Here is a 19,345-nt window from a genome sequence, read left to right on the forward strand (position 1 = left end):
CCCCACTTCCAATGAAGTGACCTCAGTTAGGCTATCATAAAATCACATATTCTAACATGGAAGCAAAAGGAGCTGCACAAGGGTTCAATTCCAGATTGCACTAGGGCTACAAGCACACTTCAGTGTGAAACATATTTCAACCTATAGGCAGTGTACACTAGCAACGTCAGCACAAAATCGATGTTCTGAAAAGCAGCAGCACCATTTATTATTGTGTTTAGACTCACTTCCAATACGGAGTGATGTAATAACAATGCCCTTAGCTTAAACACAAAGTTTTCAAACTGTTGAGAACTCAGGTTCTGATAGAAGATCAGGATTTCCCAAGAAACTCCAGGTTATTATTTCAAGCGATGCTAGAAATATGCCTCTCAGATTTTTTTAAGTCTTAACGCACTAGTATCAGGAAAATTATGTCTTAAAACATTACAGGAAGAGTTTGGTGAGATATACACCTAGAAGGCTTCACCTGAAGGACAGTGGGGGCCAACCAGTGACACCATTACTGGTGGTCTACCAAGACCCCCTCTCCCATCACAATCCTGTAAACTTCATCCATATATCAGTGGGGAACCTCAAAAAAATCCCAGATGACTCATGTCCTATTTTCCAATGCAGCGCCTAGCTCTGCAAGGCAGTTATCAGTCTCCAGGAGGTTTTATTGCAAGATGCCTGGTGGCTGGAGGGCACACACTCAGTGCCTGGCAGCACTCTAACCTTCAAGCCACGAAAAGCTTCATCTGCACCAGAAAGGAGAGCTTGCAACCTACTAGTCAGAAGCAGGAGGTATAAAGCCAGCTAGTTACTGATGTGGTGTGATCCTCAAATAGCAGCTGGGGGCCTCAGATCATCGCCAAGGGACCCCTTAACCTCTTCAACTAAAGAGACACTGCAGTGGCTACCTATAATTTTGAGAGGTGGGACACAATGAGCCCTGCACCCTCCCACACAAACTTTTTGTTTCTATCCTGTAACAAAACAAAAACCAAAAAAAAAAAAAAACAAAACAAAACAAAAAAAAAAAGGTTAGAAAGAGTCACAACATTACCAGCCACTGAAACCTCTGGTACTTCTTCCCTATTCTAGATTGCTAAGAGACTGAAGAGGAAAAAAAAAAAAAAAAAAAAAGAAAAAAAAATCAGAAAAAATATTAATTTTTTTAAGGCATACTAACTTCTGGCAGATGGCCTCTCATCAACGAAAACATCTGGCAGGAAGGCACCAGGAACTCTGTTTGTACTGCAGTGCATGAAACCATTTTCACAATAGCTAAGAAAAACAAATAAAGCTTATATTTAACAAAGTGACATTTAGCTTTCACTCACACTGTTGTTTTCAGAAAGTCCCGCAGGGAACTTGTCAGAGTACCAAAATTGCACCTCTCATTGGGGCTGATCTGTTGCTCTCCATCCACTGTGCTTATCAACCTTAAAGGCAAACCTTCCTTAAGATAGTTCCAGTGATATAACAGCATGGTAATCCAGCTGTACGTTAGCCCTGTCCCACTGAATCCAATGCGTCTGCACAGGCATAAAGCTGGGCAAGAAAATAGTCAGGTCTGCTGTGGAGAGAGGTAAGGGACCACTTAGTGCCTGCAACTTAATGACTTTTGTGGTAGAGGAGAAAAGGAGAAGACGCTGTTCCCAAAACTGGGCTTGCTGGGAGCCGCCCAGCAATTACATTCCTACTGTAAGCACACTGCTACTCAATTTAACAATTAGAAACACTTTTTAATATTTGTATCTTTGATAGAGGTAATTAGGTTTTAACGTTTAAGAAATGTATCTCAGTACATTAAAGTGACATTTTAAAAGCCTACAAAGTACCTATTGTCAGTAATTAAACTCCATTTCAAACTGGCAGGAACCGTTCATGGAACAGTACTGTTGTCTGAGGTGGCATTTAAAATTATATGGATAGAAATGCAACGGCAAAACTCACATTTGGTTTGTTGGAGGCAAACTCTTGCCCTCTTTTAAACTAGTTTCAGTGGAGTTAAAGGATCTGAGGAACTGAACCAGTTAACCGCTCGGGCTATCCAAAAATTTTGAGCCACAGTGTGTAAGGATGAGTTATGAACAACGCACTTACCACATGGTGTAATGATCCGAAAAGACATCCTCTGGCTGGAAGATCTCACCGTCATAGTAACAAGAGCAGTGGGACTTTGGCACGCACTGCTCGTGCTCGTCCAGGTAGTGCCCGGGGGGACAGTAGCATCCTTCCACGCAGAGTTCATCGCAGTCCTCATCCGGGTAGGAGACAGATCTGCAGGTCTGGTTGCACGGTGACCCACATTGCTGGTACACTTGGCCTTCAGGACAGGTCATTGCTGTTGAATGATGTGCATGTCAGGGAGACTGGCATTTGATCCAAAGCCAACTAAAGGAAGAGCTGCCTAAACCAGACTGGGAAGCTGGAGATTAAAATGTATTTACTCAATTTACTTATCGATGAAGGCCTGTATTAGACTGTCTCTCCTTAACTGCAGCACCAGTGAAGCCTCAGGCACTGCTTATATATACACAAGCAAAACCTTACTACACGCAGTTCCCATTAAATGTCAGGATTGGATTGCAACCCCTGCGATGAAAATCTATCCACAAAATTTCATCCAGAATGAAAACCACAGGCTCTGTCCAACCTCTGCTATTACTTGGATCTACAAGTTAGGAGCATTACAAGTGTCATGTACACATTCACACTCCTCTTCCTTTGCAACGTGATTAGGGACAATTTGGCCAAAATAAGTAGAAATTTAGGTTTCTGCCTTGATAAGCAGGTGCTGCAATAGTTTAAAGCCTCACATCCCAGAAGCTCTTAGTGATTTCTGTGGAAACAGATGCAAATAATGAAGCCATTCAGTGATCGCGGAGCCAAACCTTGGGTACTAACAATTTTTGATGACAAATTCATTTTTACGGAGACCTAATTATGGCCTTTAGAGCCATTTTAGCTTCTTTGTTTATAAAACTTCCACTTAGTTCTAGAGCGCTGATTTTGAGGCAATCTCCTCTGCATACCTGAGCATCGGCACTAGGTGGCAGCTGTGACAACACAGTGCAGAAGAGGAGAAAGCAAGGGAGTATTTATCAAGGCTTTTAACGGGCCTCCTGATAACCAGGACTTACAAAACCTGTCGTTTGTAGCAACCTTCCAAAGCAAACGCTCAGAGTTGTAAGGTGATGTGGTAGGATGTTCAGCGGAGTGAGGGAAGCAGCTGCGAATAAAAGTTGGCACATTTGTACTGTGCTAAAACCAAGATCAAGGGGTTGCAGAGAAAGCGCTTCCTCTGGTCATCCCTGCAGAATGATCTGATAATCCCTACCCCCTCGTCTGTGAGTGCACACCCCTGGGAACTGTAGCAGCAATGGCAGTAAAAGAAAAACTATAGCAAGCCCAAGCTGCTAGCAGGGCTGAACTAACACTGAGACTAACAAAGCAAGGCCTACATGCTAACCAACATTTAATGCTTACCTGCACAAAATTCTTCCGAAATGAAGAATTACTTCTACTTACTGAAGAGAGGCATGGTTGCACCAACATGTCCCCAACTTCTCTTGAGGCATGTGAAGCCCCATACATGGGAGCACAAGCCCCTAACTTGAGGATCCAGCCCAGAGGCACCTAAGGTGACTTGAAGCCTTCTTCAGGGCAAATGTCTCCCAAGTTTGGGTCTTGTGCCCGAACTATTTAATGTACCTTTCACAACACAGCCCAAGAAATTTATGTGTGCCCATCAGCACAGTAGGCAAAGTAAGTATCTCCTAACTCAGAAATAAGTAAATGATAGATTCACTCACAGTTATAGGAGTCTTTGGCAGCTATTCACAGAACAGTGCTTCTAATTTAGATAAACACGATGTTTGCAGTAAATCAAATTCTGAACAAGCACAGCCCAGGGCTGAGTACCATTTTAAAAGTAACTTTCATCACTAAAGGCATGTGCAAGCAGGACAACCATGAAGCCTCAAACAAAACTACAATTTGCAACACAGGAACCTCTGGAAACAAGGAACTGGTTTGGCAGATTTCAGGCAGGTACACCAGTTTACTAGAGTTTCAAGATTCAAAAAGGATAGCATAACTGAGCCCAACAACCTGCCCTACTTTCTAGTCAATGATAACACTCCCTGCCCACAGGGACAACTTTGCAGTGAATCCCTTTCTTCACTAAAGCTTTGCAACTCATCTTACCTACCCATGCTCTTCCTAAGATTTTAGAAACATCCCGTTTTTCCAGTTACACTACCCAATGCCATGTTCACACTCCAAGTTCCAATACACTGCTCCATCACCTCCCAGCAAGTCTGTTTTTAGCAGCAAAAAGGCAAGACAACTGACCTGGGAGGGGACTGCTGTCTGTACACTTTGTAATACTCTATCACTACAAAAAAAAAAAAAAAAAAAAAAAAAACCACACACCATGCTGTTATTGCCAGGAAAATGAGAGGAAAAGGCGAGGTGCATCTAGTCTCTACGGATGCCTGTTATAAAACTGAAACAGCTCAGTGCTGTGCTCTGAAGGTCAGCCTGTCCCAGGTATAAGACCATGTGGGTGATTTTTCAACCCAGAATGAAAGAGGAATAAATCCTGACCAGTTTCTTGGGTAGCACAAGGTGAAAACGCAATCACACCTAGGTCAGAGGGTCTGGGTGAAGACGCACACTGTCAGGACTAGATTTAACACAGCTGCTCCACCAGCACCAGCTGGCATGCTGAGCCCCACCATGCAATGCAGCCATCCTCAAATACTGCTCAGAGCCTGCCCTTAATTCCCTACTCCTCACTCCAGGACTCTTAGAGGTATCCCATACAAATCCTCTCACAGAAGCCATGCAAAGACAATAAACTACCCCAGGACCACCACATTAAGGAAAATAGGCTTATCAACAGGTCCTAAAACCTGAAGAAAGATCTAGGGACCTGTTGACTGATTCCCTTTTGCCACAAAACAACATATACATACATATATATACACGACACATAGAATCAGAGTCATATTGGTTGGAAAAGACCTTTAAGATCATCAAGTCCAACCATTAACCTAGCACTGCCAAGTCCACCACTAAACCATGTCCCTAAGCACCACGTCTACATGGCTCTTAAATACCTCCAGGGATGGTGACTCAACCATTTCCCTGGGCAGCCTGTTCCAATGCCTGACAACCCTTTTGGTGAAGAAATTTTTCCTAATATCCAACCTAAACCTCCCCTGGTGCAACTTGAGGCCATTTCACCTTGTCCTATTGCTTGTTACTTGGGAGAAGAGACTGACCCCCACCTTGCTACAACCTCCTTTCAGGCAGTTGTAGAGAGTGATCAGGTCTCCCCTCAGCCTCCTTTTCTCCAGACTAAGCCACCCCAGTTCCCTCAGCCGCTCCTCATAAGACTTGTGCTCCAGGCCCTTCACCAGCTTCATTGCCCTTCTCTGGACACGCTCCAGCACCTCAAGGTCTTTGCTGTAGTGAGGGGCCCAAAACTGAACACGGGACTCGAGGTGCGGCCTCACCAGTGCTCAGTACAGGGGAACAATCACCTCCCTGCTCCTGCTGGCCACACTATTTCTGATACAGGCCAGGATGCCGTTGGCCTTCTTGGCCACCTGGGCACACTGCCGGCTCATATTCAGCCGGCTGTCAACCAGCACCCCCAGGTCCTTTTCCACCAGGCAGCTTTCCAGCCGCTCTTCCCCAAGCCCAAGCAACGCTACAGGCTTGTTGTGACCCAAGCGCAGGACCCGGCGCTTGGCCTTGCTGAACCTCATACACTTGGCCTCGGCCCATCGATCCAGCCTGTCCAGATCCCTCTGTAGAGCCTGCCTACCCTCGAGCAGATCAACCCTCCTGCCCAGCTTGGTGTTGTCTGCAAACTGACTGAGGGTGCGCTCGATCCCCTCGTCCAGATCGTTGATAAAGATATTAAACAGAACTGGCCCCAGTCCTGAGCCCTGGGGAACACCACTTGTGACCGGCTGCCAACTGGATTTAACTCTGTTCACCACAACCCTTTGGGACCGGCCATCCAGCCAGGTTTTTTTACCCAGCTTTTTACATGCACGTGCATGAGAGAGACAGCCCTTCACAGTATGTCCTATCTGCTTCTTCCATGCAGCATGAAGAGATTGGCTCTGTTGCTTATCCATGGTGGGCTGCAAGGGTACAAGTCACCTCCTCAACAATCAAACTGCAACTAAAATAATTTCAAAGATGTGGGAGATCAATGCACTTGTTAGCATGACACGCAGCAGAAATGCTGTGCTATACTAACAATTTACCTCCCTGGTGGTTATCTACTTCAAATCAAGCAAACCGGTTTTGTCAAGTCATTTCCCAAGAAACTGAATCTCTGTTGACCGCGGCAGGAGCAGAGCATGTGTTCAATGCACTAGGCCATCAGTACAAATTACGCAACCTGCACATTCACGTCTCAAGCCCATTAAAAGAGGGATTGTTCTCCTTCATGTGACAGGAGACGTTGAGGACATCAGGATTATTTAATGGGGGCTGATGGATCTGCAATCAGGGAAATCGTCACTTTATGAGAGCATAAAGCGCTCTGTAATGCACAGAAAGGAGGAAGCAGCTCTGCACTATTAAAGATTAATTGTGAAAATTGACTTGTTCAATTACAGAAAGAACGATGGTGCATTATCGCTGCTCTTTCTTTCAGCCTCCAGACCTGCACATTTTTAAAAGGATTTTTATTACATTACTGTTCCACTATCTGAACATTTACATAAATTAGGTAAAATATTATGAAACCATGCAGCAGTTTAACATAAACTGGTTTTGTTCTCATTCGCAGTAAATACTCTCCAGCTTGCAGAATCTGTAGTCACTGACCTTACAGGTACAGACCCCACCAGGTGGAAGGCCAGTGACCTCTCTTTCTCTCTCTCTCTCTTCCAGTTTCTACACACTCAGGTTATAAATATTTTTCTCACCCCCTGTTTGGGAAGAAGTAGCATAACAGATCTGGAGGGCTGCCAAGCACACAGGCTTTCCCAAAATTTTCAATTGTCTTCTTTCCTTAATAGCAAAGTTGTTCAGAAAAATGGAAAAACATCCATTTCACAAATATTTATGGGGAAAAGTGTTCCATCAAAATTCCACTGCAATGGATTTTTTGCCTACCACATCGACCTAAGAGAAAAAGAAAAGAAATAAAAGTTGTTGGCAGCTTCTGCTCCAGCTTCTTAGCAGTTTGGCTATTAATCTTGCACTGGACTGATCTATGCAAAAACATCCTGTTCTTTCTGTTACCCCACCTCTGTACCCCAAACCTGCAGTCTGAATTTTTGTGCTATCCTCTTGCAATATCTCATCTTTTAGACTGCAAGCTTTTGAACCAGGGTTGCCATTTATTACAGGTGGCATCCTTCAAACAATCCTCCGGCGAATTCAAAACTCAACTCTTACTGACTCTCATAGGAGTTAAATGTCTACACAAAATGCCGAAAAGTTCTTGTTTGCCTAGCTCAGTGCTGCCACCCACGGCCTGTTGATCACGGTTCAGGATCTCATCTTGAACCAGCAGCCACATCATGCTAGAATTTACAAGGAGAAGAAGGAAACGAGGTCATATGGAGTTAGAAAAATGTTGTTCACCCACTAGCTGAATGGTGTACACGAAATGAGATCTGACACAGATCTCAGACCACTGCACTGACAGGGTGATAATCAAACTGCTGAGAGAGAGAGAGATACCAGAGAGGTTGTGGGATCTCCATCCTTAGAGATAGTCAAAACCTGTCCAGACAAGCCCCCAGGCAATCTGCTCCAAGTTAGCCCTGCTATGAGCAAGGGTGGTACCAGAAGACTGCCAGAGGTCCCTTCTCGTATAAGTTTGTCTATACTTGTATGATTCTGTTCTATGATACCACTTGCCTTTGTGCTTCCTCCATACCCTCAACTTCGGCTAAAGTCAGGCGCCATTGACAAGGTCAAGAGCTGGGAAGCTTGGGCCTCAAAAGAAGGAAGTGCCAAAAAAGCGATTGATACATTACTGCAAATCACTTGGAGATTCTTGCCCTGGGATATTCAGAAAGGTTCCAGGTGAGTAGCTGAAACTTAAATGCAGCTGAAAATGGAAATCCAGTCAAAAGTTCTGCTGAGGTATGTCAGATGACTGTTTCTCTCCCCCAGTGCTCAGCAGCCTCTGTGAACGGTTTTCGCATCCTTGCTAGAGTGGAGGAAAGATGTACTCTCTCATCATTTCCCATAAGAAATATTTGGCACCTTGCAGAAGTAATCTCATTCTAGATTTCTCATCTGACATTGCCAAGAAATTCCTTCGAGACAAGGAAAATAAGTGGGTTTTAGTAGCATTTCACTTACGGCAGAAGTCAGGATCTCTCCACTGGACCAGGACACTCTTCCTAGCACAGGCTGCTGCGTAATTCGCAATAGCAGAGCACAAACAATCCTTGCCATTGGAGCAGGAGCAAACATCAAAACGGCAGTTCTTCACATAGGGAGTGGGACTGACTTCATGGTGACAGGGTTCAAATGCAGAAGACATTAGAATTGAGCAGGAGTCCTCAGCATATTTGGCTAAAAAGAGAAAAATTACACGCTTACACTGAATCAATCAGTGGCTTTTCAAGAAAAGCTAGAAGAGCCACAGTAAGCATTTTCTTATTCTTTTGTAAAAAACAAACAAACAAAAAAAAAAAACAACCCACAGAAGAATAAAATAGGATCAAGTAGGCATAGATAGCATCATAGCTCAGAGGTCATGAGCTCCACTAAAAGAATAATATTTCACTAGTAAAACAAATCAAGGAAAAGCAATGCTTTTATATTTTGTTACCACTATTTCTGGTGCTGTACTTCCTTTTACAGGGCCTCTGCTTTCTGCTGCTTTTTATATTTGCAAAATTAAACCTCCTAGGCTGCACTACACTCATGAATCACCACTGCCTGCTCTGATCTACAGCCATAAAATTTTCTGTGTACTTGCTTCTCCCAGAAATCAGATTGCTGTAACACCTGGGACAAGAAAATTGCTCTGAGAATTTCTCCCCATGTCCAACCAGGACAGCCAAGCACTATGGAGAGAAAGAGGAAGGCTGTCTGTTGGGATGCAGTAAAAGAAGGGAGACAAGGGATCAGGAAAAGTGTACAAGGTGTAAGGACAGAGGGGTGAAGAAGACAGGTGTTTTGTCCACCCAGAGAATAAACATAGTATTGCTATCACTTGTTAAGTAGTTTCAGTGGCACAAGTTTGTGCTGTGGCTGTGATGGTCTGACTCTGACTATGGTCCAAACTGAACAGCAGCATGATCCCACGTTACTGAGTTTGGGGTTTAATTTTCACAACACATTATGTTTTCCTTAGGAAGGCTGCATCAATCAGTGTCCCTGTACATTTGAGTTTTTTGTTGGTTTCTTGTTGGGTTTTTTTTTTTAAACAGAGATTACAGCCACCCCATTGGTAGTGTAGAAGCAACACTAGCTTCTTCTCTTTTTATTTTTTTTAAATTTACTTTTATGTTTGTTATGTAAAATGGAAGATCACAGTTTGCTGCACATGTTAATTTTGGATGGAGTTCAGTACCTAAACGAGGATTGAGATTGCAGGGGTCACTGTCTTGTTTTAGCAAGTCTTGGCAGTCTGCGATGAGCTTCCAGGAGTTTCCAAAATCTTCCAGAAGAGCTTCCACCATGCCAGAAGGTGTAAGAAAATCATCCCCCTGGTTACCATTGTAATTTCCACATAGCCCACACGTCCTTTCGGAATAGACTGGAGACAGCTAAGGAACACAATATTAGCCTGGTCATCCTCCAGAACAGGTCACCACTGTATAGCAAGATTTTCTGAAGAATGAACCATACGCAATTGAACAATCATGGAAATTCTCAAATACACATTAAAATATTATAGACACAATTTCATTGTACTACATTTTTAAACCTCTAACAAAAATGCTATTATTAGTAGCAGCAGGAAAATTTTTGAACAGTACAGTGATAATTTCAGATGGTAACTGAAGGTGACTAGGAGAAAAATGGCTTGCTTTTGTGCCTTGATCAGCACTCCAGTTTAGCCTTTCCCCATTTTTCCCTTTCATTCATATAAATGAACAGGGCAACAGCAGGGGTTGCATTTTTTAATATGGTGAGATTATTATATTTCCAATGGTAATTTGGGAAAAGATACTGCATCTGAAACCATTTTACATTTTAAAAGAAAATTTGAAGATGAAGAAAATTTAAACAGATTTTTTTGTCACAAAACAGAGGCAAGGGTGGAGGAGTTGTTTCCTTCAACATTAAGGACCATTAATAAAATAAGGAAGAGACTACTACCCCTAAAGCTACATTACTCACATTAGAGCTTCCTCCTGCCTAGAGAAACTTACGACGCACTAAAAGCAGCATTGCAAACAACCACATAGCAGAAGTACTTTTCACCCTGCCTTATTCTTGCTGCAAATCAAAGGACAGCTGAAATGGGACCCTAATCTTAGAGGTAAACAGGCGGAACTCTCCTAAGCAACATCCGCAACACAAAGGCACCAGTATCTTTTATTCTAGTAGGAAATGTCTGGTTTTATTAGAAGTAAAGACCTGGTACATCACAAGTACTACCAACTGTCCTTGGGAGCTGACTCAGTGTTTTAATGCTAGAGTAGCTCTCTGTATGCGTTTAGAGAGTGCTACTTTAGTCAGATTGGCAGGAGTAACGAGCGAAACAGAACGAAAAAAGCTAGAAAAACACATTTTTTAAGAAAACTGGTTTTCTGTATAATTAAAAATAAAAGCATCCTCCAAAATATAACCTAGTACTACCCTCCCTTCGAACACAGTGTCAGAGTGTAAGTATGGGGCATCAAAAGGAACAACCAGGAATTATTAGAGGATACATATCCTTATTACTCTGATGGCCAAGGAAGTTACTTTTTCACGTACTCTGCAGATGGACAATGACTCACATGAATCCAAATTCTGACATATTTTCGAGTGGAAGCTCGAATCACAAATATCAAGTGGTCACAGAAAGGGGAGCCTTCTTGAGGAACATAGAAAGGACTTTTACCAGAAGTCTGGCCAAGGTAATGGAAGTGTATCACTTCCCCCAATTGTCAGAAATACTTGGCAACAGGTCAGTCTACAAATCCAGCATAAACTAACTCTCCAAAAGCAATTAAAATGATGCTTTAGATACCCAGTGAGAGAAGGAGTTCAGAGCAGAACTGAATAAATGCAGATGACTGGAGAAACTTCCACCGCTTTTATGGGTAGAGGATCTGGAGCAGAAAATTAGATTTGTTTTAACTGTAAGAAAGAATTTGCCAGGCTATACGGGTCTCTGACCAGGCAGAAAAATACTTTGAATACTGAGGAAAGTCAAAACTTCTGAGATGTGCCAAGGGACTGAACTGAATTATTCTCAGCCCAAAAACAACTTCGAGGACCCTTAGAGCACACAGATACAGGCTAGATCGAAACAACAACAAAACCACAAATGCTTTCTAAAATCATTCTCGACTTTTCTTCTCTGTTGTCTTTTCAACTCTTGTACTCATTTCCAAACTAGCTTTCATGAACCTTTACACTGTGCCAGATGTGACATTTAAACCAGATTTTGGGGCAGGCGAGGAGAGTGCAAAAGCAATGCCATGGTTCAGAGAGGGCAGCGCTCACTGCTCAGTAGAAAACCCCAGAAAAACTACCTTTCTTGGAAAAACTCTTCTCAGTGAGCAAAACCACCCCACGCAGGGCCCAGCTGCAGATCCCCTGTTACAAGCGGGGCTCAAAGGCAGCTGGGCTGTGGTTAAGCACCCGTCCGTGCAACCACGGCAGGAGCACGCAGGTCCGCAGCCGCCCAGCATCACGGGAGCACATCGCCCTGACTTAGCACCCATAGCCTGCAGGTCATCACACCAGAAAGCAACACTACAGGCAGACTCATGCTCCTGAGGGAGCAAATACAACCTCAGGGACAACACTTGCAGTCCCCGAGACCTACCGATCGAAAGAAAACAGCCTCTTGTATGAGCAAAGAGGGCGGTAGACGGCTTAGCTGGAGAAGCTGTGATGGTTTATCAGCTATCAGGAGACTATTCCACAGTAAATAATTGTAAAGCATTCTGTTGTTGCAGCCAGACTGCTTCCCTTAAGGCTCATTTCTTTTTAACCTGGTTTGGGTATTTCTACACTCCGCTGCGGTCTGCAGCACAGACAAACCCTAATTGTTAATCAAGGGTGACTTTAAACATTCCTCACAGCAGAAGGAGCATGCAACATATCTTCTATGAGTTAATTGATTTTTCCTGGAAATTATGAGTAACTGTGTCCCTGGAGCCATATTCTTCCCTTATTTTAAGTCATACAAATCCATTGCTTTAGACAGGACAGTCAAAGCAAATGAAAGCAAAAATCCAGTTTGCAGGGTATCTGCTGAACAAAACACAAAACTATTCATGGTTAATAATGGCTGTCATTGCACAAAAAAAGCGGGGGGGGGGGGGGGGGGGGGAGCTACCAAGCTGCTGTAGGATGAAAATGTTTGTTTCTGGAATACAAAAGGACCTGTATATCGCTCTGGGGGTAGCAAAAGAGAATGGAATTTCTAAGATGCAACACAAAGCAATTTCTCAATTCAGACAAGAAAACCTTTGTACATGTTTAGGTGGGACGAAAGAGGGGGCAAAAAGGCAGAAATAAAACAGACAGAAAGAAAGAGTACCTTCACTAGGAGTTCACCATGACCATCCCAGTCAATCTGCAAATCTTCCCCATAGGTAAGGCGAACTGAAGTCCTCACCGTGCGCTGGATACGGAGGGCACCTTAAGACAACCACAAAGTGTCAGTCAGTCAAGCCAAGACGTGGTGTTCCATTGCCCGGGACCGCTGTGTCGTGTTGAACAGGCCAACAGAGTGGCTGCCACAGAGCAGGGGGCATGCAGGTCTGCCAAACCAAGGGGTGCCAGCAATGCCCACTTCACGCTTCCCAAGCTTTGTGCCTGCCCAGCATTTTACATCTGCATGAACTTGTCCATAGGCTCTGCCTTAAGGCACTCAGGAGCCCTAGAAGAGGATATATGTGCATTCTGCAAAACCTCAGGCATTAACTGTCACAGTTTGCAAGATAACTGGAGGGATTTCAAGCTTCTAGATAAATAATAAATAATAATAATAATTTTAAAAAGCATAGACCAACAGTGGTTTTCAAGATCACATCTCACAAATCCAGACCAGCTTAATTCTCCTGATTTTAGAGGAGCTGAGCCAAGACATGTTGGCTGCCTGGAAAGAAGCTGAAATGACAGAGCTTCTAGAAGAGGCTGCAAGTGAGAATTTGGTATTGAAAACACCTTTTGATTGAACTGGGCTAAGGCATGCCAGAAAACACTAATAAGTAGAACCCCTTCAGTGGCTGGCCAGAGTTAGCCCATGCCCATGCAAACACACCTTGTAGCAAAGGGATCTGTATGTCTTGTCCATTCAGTGAAATTCCTCCTCCGTGTTTCATTTTAATGAGGCTGTTGTCCATATCCCGGATCCGGACAGAAGCTGAGCGAGTGCACACGGCATCAGGATCATCTGCACACTACAGAGAAGGGAAAATTTGCCTTGAACCTCAAGTTTTTGCTTTATTAGTGACTTAGGCCCAGGCCCCCAGAAGGCATTTCGGCATCTCATTTGGGAGGAGTTAAGCACCTCAATGGTTTTACGGATCTAGTTTCTGCATCCCACAAACACCAGGCTGGCAGCCTTTCTTCTGTTATCCTGCTAATCACGCACCAGGGAGCTATCCGCTCATCTCGGAGCCTGGAAAGCAAATCCACCGGCCTTACACCGGACCCCCGGGAGCCGTGACCAGCGTCCAGCCCCCCCCCGGCTGCACCAGGGGCAGGAGGGGCACGCTGCCCCACACAGCCCGTCAGCCCAGGGAACAGTTGCGTGGGTCACACTGCCCAAGACTCTCGTGCTGTTTGTTTTCCCCGACTGTGGTTTACCCGGATGAGCAACAGGGATTGCAAGCCCCAGGAGTCTCCTCCCTGCTTTCGAAAAGGGAAGTTTCAGTGAATACCCGTTCTGCAAGTCCCCGAGCAGAGATGACCTCAGAGCTGCATTATCAGAGCTTTCTAATGCAGGGTACAGACGTAGTTGGTGCGTAAGACCGTCACGCCCCGTTTCTCCAAAGCCTGTGACTTCTCCGTTGCTCTTGCAAGGCAGACTGATACTCCCCCTCACTTCTGTCAGTCTCCCGACTCCATCATACCTCTCCCTGCCTTCAGCTCCTCCGTTCCCTTTCTTCCCCTCTGCTTGATTCAGTACCCTTTTCGGTCTCCAGGTTAGTTCACCTGTTCCCATGAGCAACTGGTCAATTAATTTCACGACCAGGTTAACCTCCCTGTGACACCCCCTCCAGGGTCTCCTTCCCCCCCGCCCCGCTGGCCCGGCTCCCTTTCCTTCCTCTCTCCAGCTGCCTCTCGCTCATCCGTCAGGGGAGATGATGAAGAAAGTTAGGAGCTGCTGACCGGCTAGTGAGCAACAGAAATCACTAGCCAACACGACTTAATGGAAAGCAACCCAAGGTACTATTCTGCCAGCACACCCTGCTCAGCGTCTGAGGAAATGTCTTTTCCCCCAGGGAACTAGCGAGGCACCGGCCTTCAGGGTGCTTTGCAAGGAACGCACACTCCTCTGCGTTTGTTTGTTCAGCTGGCAAAGAGGCAGCGAGGGCTCGCTCTCCAAATCTCATTACGAATCTCAGTCTCCAGGTAGGCTCCTGGGAATGGCAGCAAGGAGAAGCAAAACACTTATTAACTAAGGAGAAAGGCTGCATCTGTTATTTAAACTAATTATTTCATAGGAAAATTACTTTTGTTGGCCTGTGCATCTGCAATTCATATCATGCTCCCACAGCCCTTCCCGCTCTCTCAAGAGCGTGCGCAGAGGCTGCTGTTACCTGCACGGTCTCGATGATCACCGAAAAGGAATTTTCCACGCAGTCCTTGGCAAATAAGTACTGACAAATCCCGCTGAAGGTGAAATACTTGTTGTCAAAGCTTTTGAAATGGGACTGGCCGGTGACAGAGCATTCTCCTGAAAAACGTAGAGAGACATTAATCACCCCAGTGCCAGTTGCCAACAAAATCCTGCCCGTCCCCCCCGCAGGCCACCGCGGGGGAAGAGCAGCCCAGTGGAGCACGTTGCACAAGGCCCAAGTTCCCTGCAGACCAGAAAGCACCGGCAAGATGCTTATCTCACTGTTTATTCCTGTAAGTCATTACCAGTAGCAACAGAGGCACCGACAAAAGCTGGGGAACATGGCATAAATCGCACTCGAGCTGAAATTCATGCCTACGGAAAAGCCTATATAATGTTTCAAATGGAGGATCACAAGGATGTCAGCAAATGGCTCGGCGCTCTGCACTGAAGCAGATTTGATTCTATACCTCAGTGGCCCTGGAAATTCAGCACAGTCACTCAAGCTCTCCGCAGGCTAGGTCACACCTAGTACCTAAGTGATGGGTGCTGGTGGCACTAACCAGTTTTAAACAGCAATCCACGCTCTCTTTTATGTAGGAGCTAAGTTTCCCTTTTTATACAATGGGAAAACTGAGGCACAGAGAGTGGAAGTACTAATGCCTAAGACTGGCAGAGCTGGGAAAGACACTTAGGATTACCCACCATTAGTCACACGCTCCATGCACCAGGACATGTTGCCTTTTTACTCCTAGGCAGGAGCTTGCAACACCTTGACATAACACACTTTAAATCCACTTTTGCTTAGCCCAGCAGGGGACATCTGCATCCATGGAGCTGGCTGCAGAATGCAGGTGTTTTTACAGAGTTGAAAATAAAAATTTGCAACAAGATTTGTTCGACTCTCACTGCTGCTCAGCTCTTCTACTGAGGTGCCTCATTCTCAGTCTGTGTTTCACAGTTGTGTCTTGGCAGATTGAGCCCCCTTTTTGTCTCTCTACCGGTGTTTTTAGAGCATTGCAGTATGGTTTTATGAAGGCAACAGTCTGAAAGCCTTCTTTGCAATGGCCCCCTTGAACACAGCCCCCCAAAAGCGTTGACTCCTTTGCTGGGCTGCCTTGAATACCAGTAAGTTATTCTAACATTAAAGTAAAAATACCTTATCAGAACAAAGAGCTGGAAGATAATCACTGTTGGAGTTCTTCCAAGGGCAGGATTTATGCTGGACTTTACTCTGAACCATTATCTTAAATAACTAGCATAAAGGTAAAAATAATTCTATAGTTACAATAGCAACATCTAAAGTCCTTACAGAATAACGTGGAAGTCTGGCTCGCCCACTCTTCTACTACAGAAAGAGGCTATTTAAACATATCAACATCTTAAAATGTTTTGCTATGGTGTGGCTTTTCATTTCCGGGAAGGCAGTATGGAGAGCCCACAGCTAGGATTTAGTACCCTGTTATGCTAGGGTCTCTGCAAACACGTAGGGAGGCTCCATCTCCACAGAGCTGGCAAAGAAATTCTTTCATATGAGAAGACTATCACACTTAAAGATGGTCCCATGGCAAACGAGACTGGCAAAGACCTCCTTGTCCAGAACAAAATTCAGATGCTGGGTCTACATTAGCAATCCACTGACAAAGGATGGAGAAAGGTTAAATACTACAAGCTGGCAGGTGAACCCCATGAGTTACTCTCTCTTCACTGCCTTTGAGTCCCACATAAGATCTGTCTAATGAACATCCAGTGGAAATTCCCCTCTTCAACGTATTATTCAGTGTTAACAGTCTTAAACCAGCCTGTGCTAAAGCACCACCTCACAGATCCTGAGGATTCTCAGCCTTGCACAGCTTTGATTTGCCCCAAGAAAAGTCCAGCACCTGCTGGATGTTTGTCATCCCCTGGAGAGTAAGGCAGCTTGGTATTTACTAGCTCACCCTGGAAATCCTACTTTCTGTTCAATTAAACTTGGACAAAGGTAAAACAAGTGTTACTTGATTTAACTTCAGAGTCAATTAACTGGCTATCAGATGTGGAGAACAGATTTAAAGAAAACCAGGCATAACCCACCATATTACATGCAGTTTGATTTCCAGGGCGTTCTCTGCAACTAGGAATCAAGAGGACGGGTTTGCAGCACGGGGACCTAGGGACTGCTACCCAAGACAAGTCCCAGCCCTTTGGCATTGCTCCTGGAAAGGAAATTCCTTTCCTGCGGCAAAGTGTCTTCTTATGGGTCCCTCTATCTATTCCATTTGGTGTAATGCATCCCATGAGATTTCCTGAAACCTACTGCCTTCATAATTAATTTAATTATGATATCAGCTTGAGAGCTTCTTGCTAGTGTTAGCCAGCTATTGCTAGTTGGCTGACACAACACTGCCTTCTGAAGCACTACCTCCAGCTGGGAACCCAGCTTTATCACCAAACTTACAGCTAGGCAATTCATTCCCACAATATAAAAGAAACCTTTCCTGAGAAACAGGTTGGTAAAAAAATAATGGAACTACCTTGAGCTAAGTACATAAACTTTCTGGGACACATGACTTTAGAAATATTTGTTGAAAAATAACCAACCAACAATAAAAATATGTTGCAATATTGCTTCAAATAGAGACAAAACAGGACAGGTAACAATATAAGCTTGGCTACTGTTCCTATCAAGGACTGCTACTTTGGGAGGCTTTGCTGCCCTCCCATACTGTCTCAGTACAGTTTGTAGCTGTTAGCAGGTACGTGTACAACAGCTCGACTTATACAACCTTCAGTCTTGCACAAGCTTAACTGAAAAGGTGCAGAAGCTGGCTGTCCCCATGTGCCAAAAGACAAGCCAGCAGGGAAGAAGATTGGCCTGAGTGGACAGAGAGCTTTAGCTAGAACTCAGGAAAAAAAAAAAAAAAAGAAAAAAAAAAAAAAGAAGAATAGCTTATGACCTTTGGAAGAAGAAGCAGGCAACTCAGGAGGACTACAAGGATGTCGTAAGGTTATGCAGGAAGAAAATTAGAAGGGCCAAAACCCAACTAGAACTTAATCTGGCTACTGCCATAAAAGACAATAAAAAAATGTTTCGATAAATACATTAACAACAAAAGGAGGCCTAAGGAGAATCTCTATCCTTTATTGAATGCAGGGGGAAACATAGTGACAAAGGTTGAGGAAAAGGCTGAGGTACTTAATGCCGCCTTTGCCTCAGTCTTCAATAGTAAGACCAGTTGTTCTCGGGGTACTCAGCCCTCTGAGCTAGAAGACAGTAATGGGGAGCAGAATGAAGCCCCATCATCCATGGGGAAATGGTTAGCGACCTGCTACACCACTTAGACACACAGAAGTCTATGGGGCCGGATGGGATCAACCCAAGGGTACTGAGGGAGCTGGTGGAGGTGCTCACCAAGCCACCTTCAATCATTTGTCAGCAGTCCTGGCTAACTGGGGAGGTCCCAGTTGACTGGAGGTTAGCAAATGTGACGCCCATCTACAGGAAGGGCTGGAAGGAGGATCTGGGCAACTACAGGCCTGCCAGTCTGACATCGGTGCTGGGGAAGGTCATGGAGCAGATCATCCTGAGTGCCATCACATGGCACAAACAGGACAACTGGGTGATCAGGCCCAGTCAGCATGGGTTTACGAAAGGCAGGTCCTGCTTGACTCACCTGATCTTCTTCTACAACAAGGTGACCCACTTAGTGGATGAGGCAAAGGCTGTGGACATTGTTTACCTGGACTTTAGTAAAGCCTGTGACACTGTTTCCCACTGCATTCTCCTGGAGAAACTGGCTGCTCATGGCTTGGACGCGCGTACTCTTCACTGGGTAAAACCTGGCTGGATGGCCGGGCCCAAAGAGTTGTGGTGAACGGAGTTAAATCCAGTTGGCAGCCGGTCACAAGTGGTGTTCCCCAGGGCTCAGGACTGGGGCCAGTTCTGTTTAATATCTTTATCAACGATCTGGACGAGGGGATCGGGCGCACCCTCAGTAAGTTTGCAGACAACACCAAGCTGGGCAGGAGGGTTGATCTGCTCGAGGGTAGGCAGGCTCTACGGAGGGATCTGGACAGGCTGGATCGATGGGCCGAGGCCAAGTGTATGAGGTTCAACAAGGCCAAGCGCCGGGTCCTGCGCTTGGGTCACAACAAGCCTGTAGCGTTGCTTGGGCTTGGGGAAGAGTGGCTGGAAAGCTGCCTGGTGGAAAAGGACCTGGGGGTGCTGGTTGACAGCCGGCTGGATATGAGCCGGCAGTGTGCCCAGGTGGCCAAGAAGGCCAATGGCATCCTGGCTTGTACCAGAAATAGTGTGGCCAGCAGGAGCAGGGAGGTGATTGTTCCCCTGTACTGGGCACTGGTGAGGCCGCACCTCGAGTCCCGTGTTCAGTTTTGGGCCCCTCACTACAGCAAAGACCT

The 19,345-nt window shown here is 45.1% G+C and overlaps 1 protein-coding gene across 1 annotated transcript in view; it reads right to left on the reverse strand.

The window, feature by feature from the left end:
• Positions 1-19,345, reverse strand: part of VWF (von Willebrand factor) — a 145,801-nt gene that overhangs the window by 96,885 nt on the left and 29,571 nt on the right. The window contains exons 11-17 of the mRNA XM_030040818.2: positions 14,928-15,064; positions 13,424-13,562; positions 12,698-12,798; positions 9,563-9,758; positions 8,341-8,556; positions 2,092-2,332; positions 1,175-1,269 (exon numbers count right to left, since the gene is read on the reverse strand). Coding sequence (XP_029896678.1) covers positions 1,175-1,269; positions 2,092-2,332; positions 8,341-8,556; positions 9,563-9,758; positions 12,698-12,798; positions 13,424-13,562; positions 14,928-15,064 — 1,125 coding nt within the window. The remainder of the gene's footprint in view (positions 1-1,174; positions 1,270-2,091; positions 2,333-8,340; positions 8,557-9,562; positions 9,759-12,697; positions 12,799-13,423; positions 13,563-14,927; positions 15,065-19,345) is intronic.

Source organism: Aquila chrysaetos, chromosome 17, assembly GCF_900496995.4.
Source record: "Aquila chrysaetos chrysaetos chromosome 17, bAquChr1.4, whole genome shotgun sequence".
Classification (NCBI taxonomy): Eukaryota; Metazoa; Chordata; class Aves; order Accipitriformes; family Accipitridae; genus Aquila; species Aquila chrysaetos.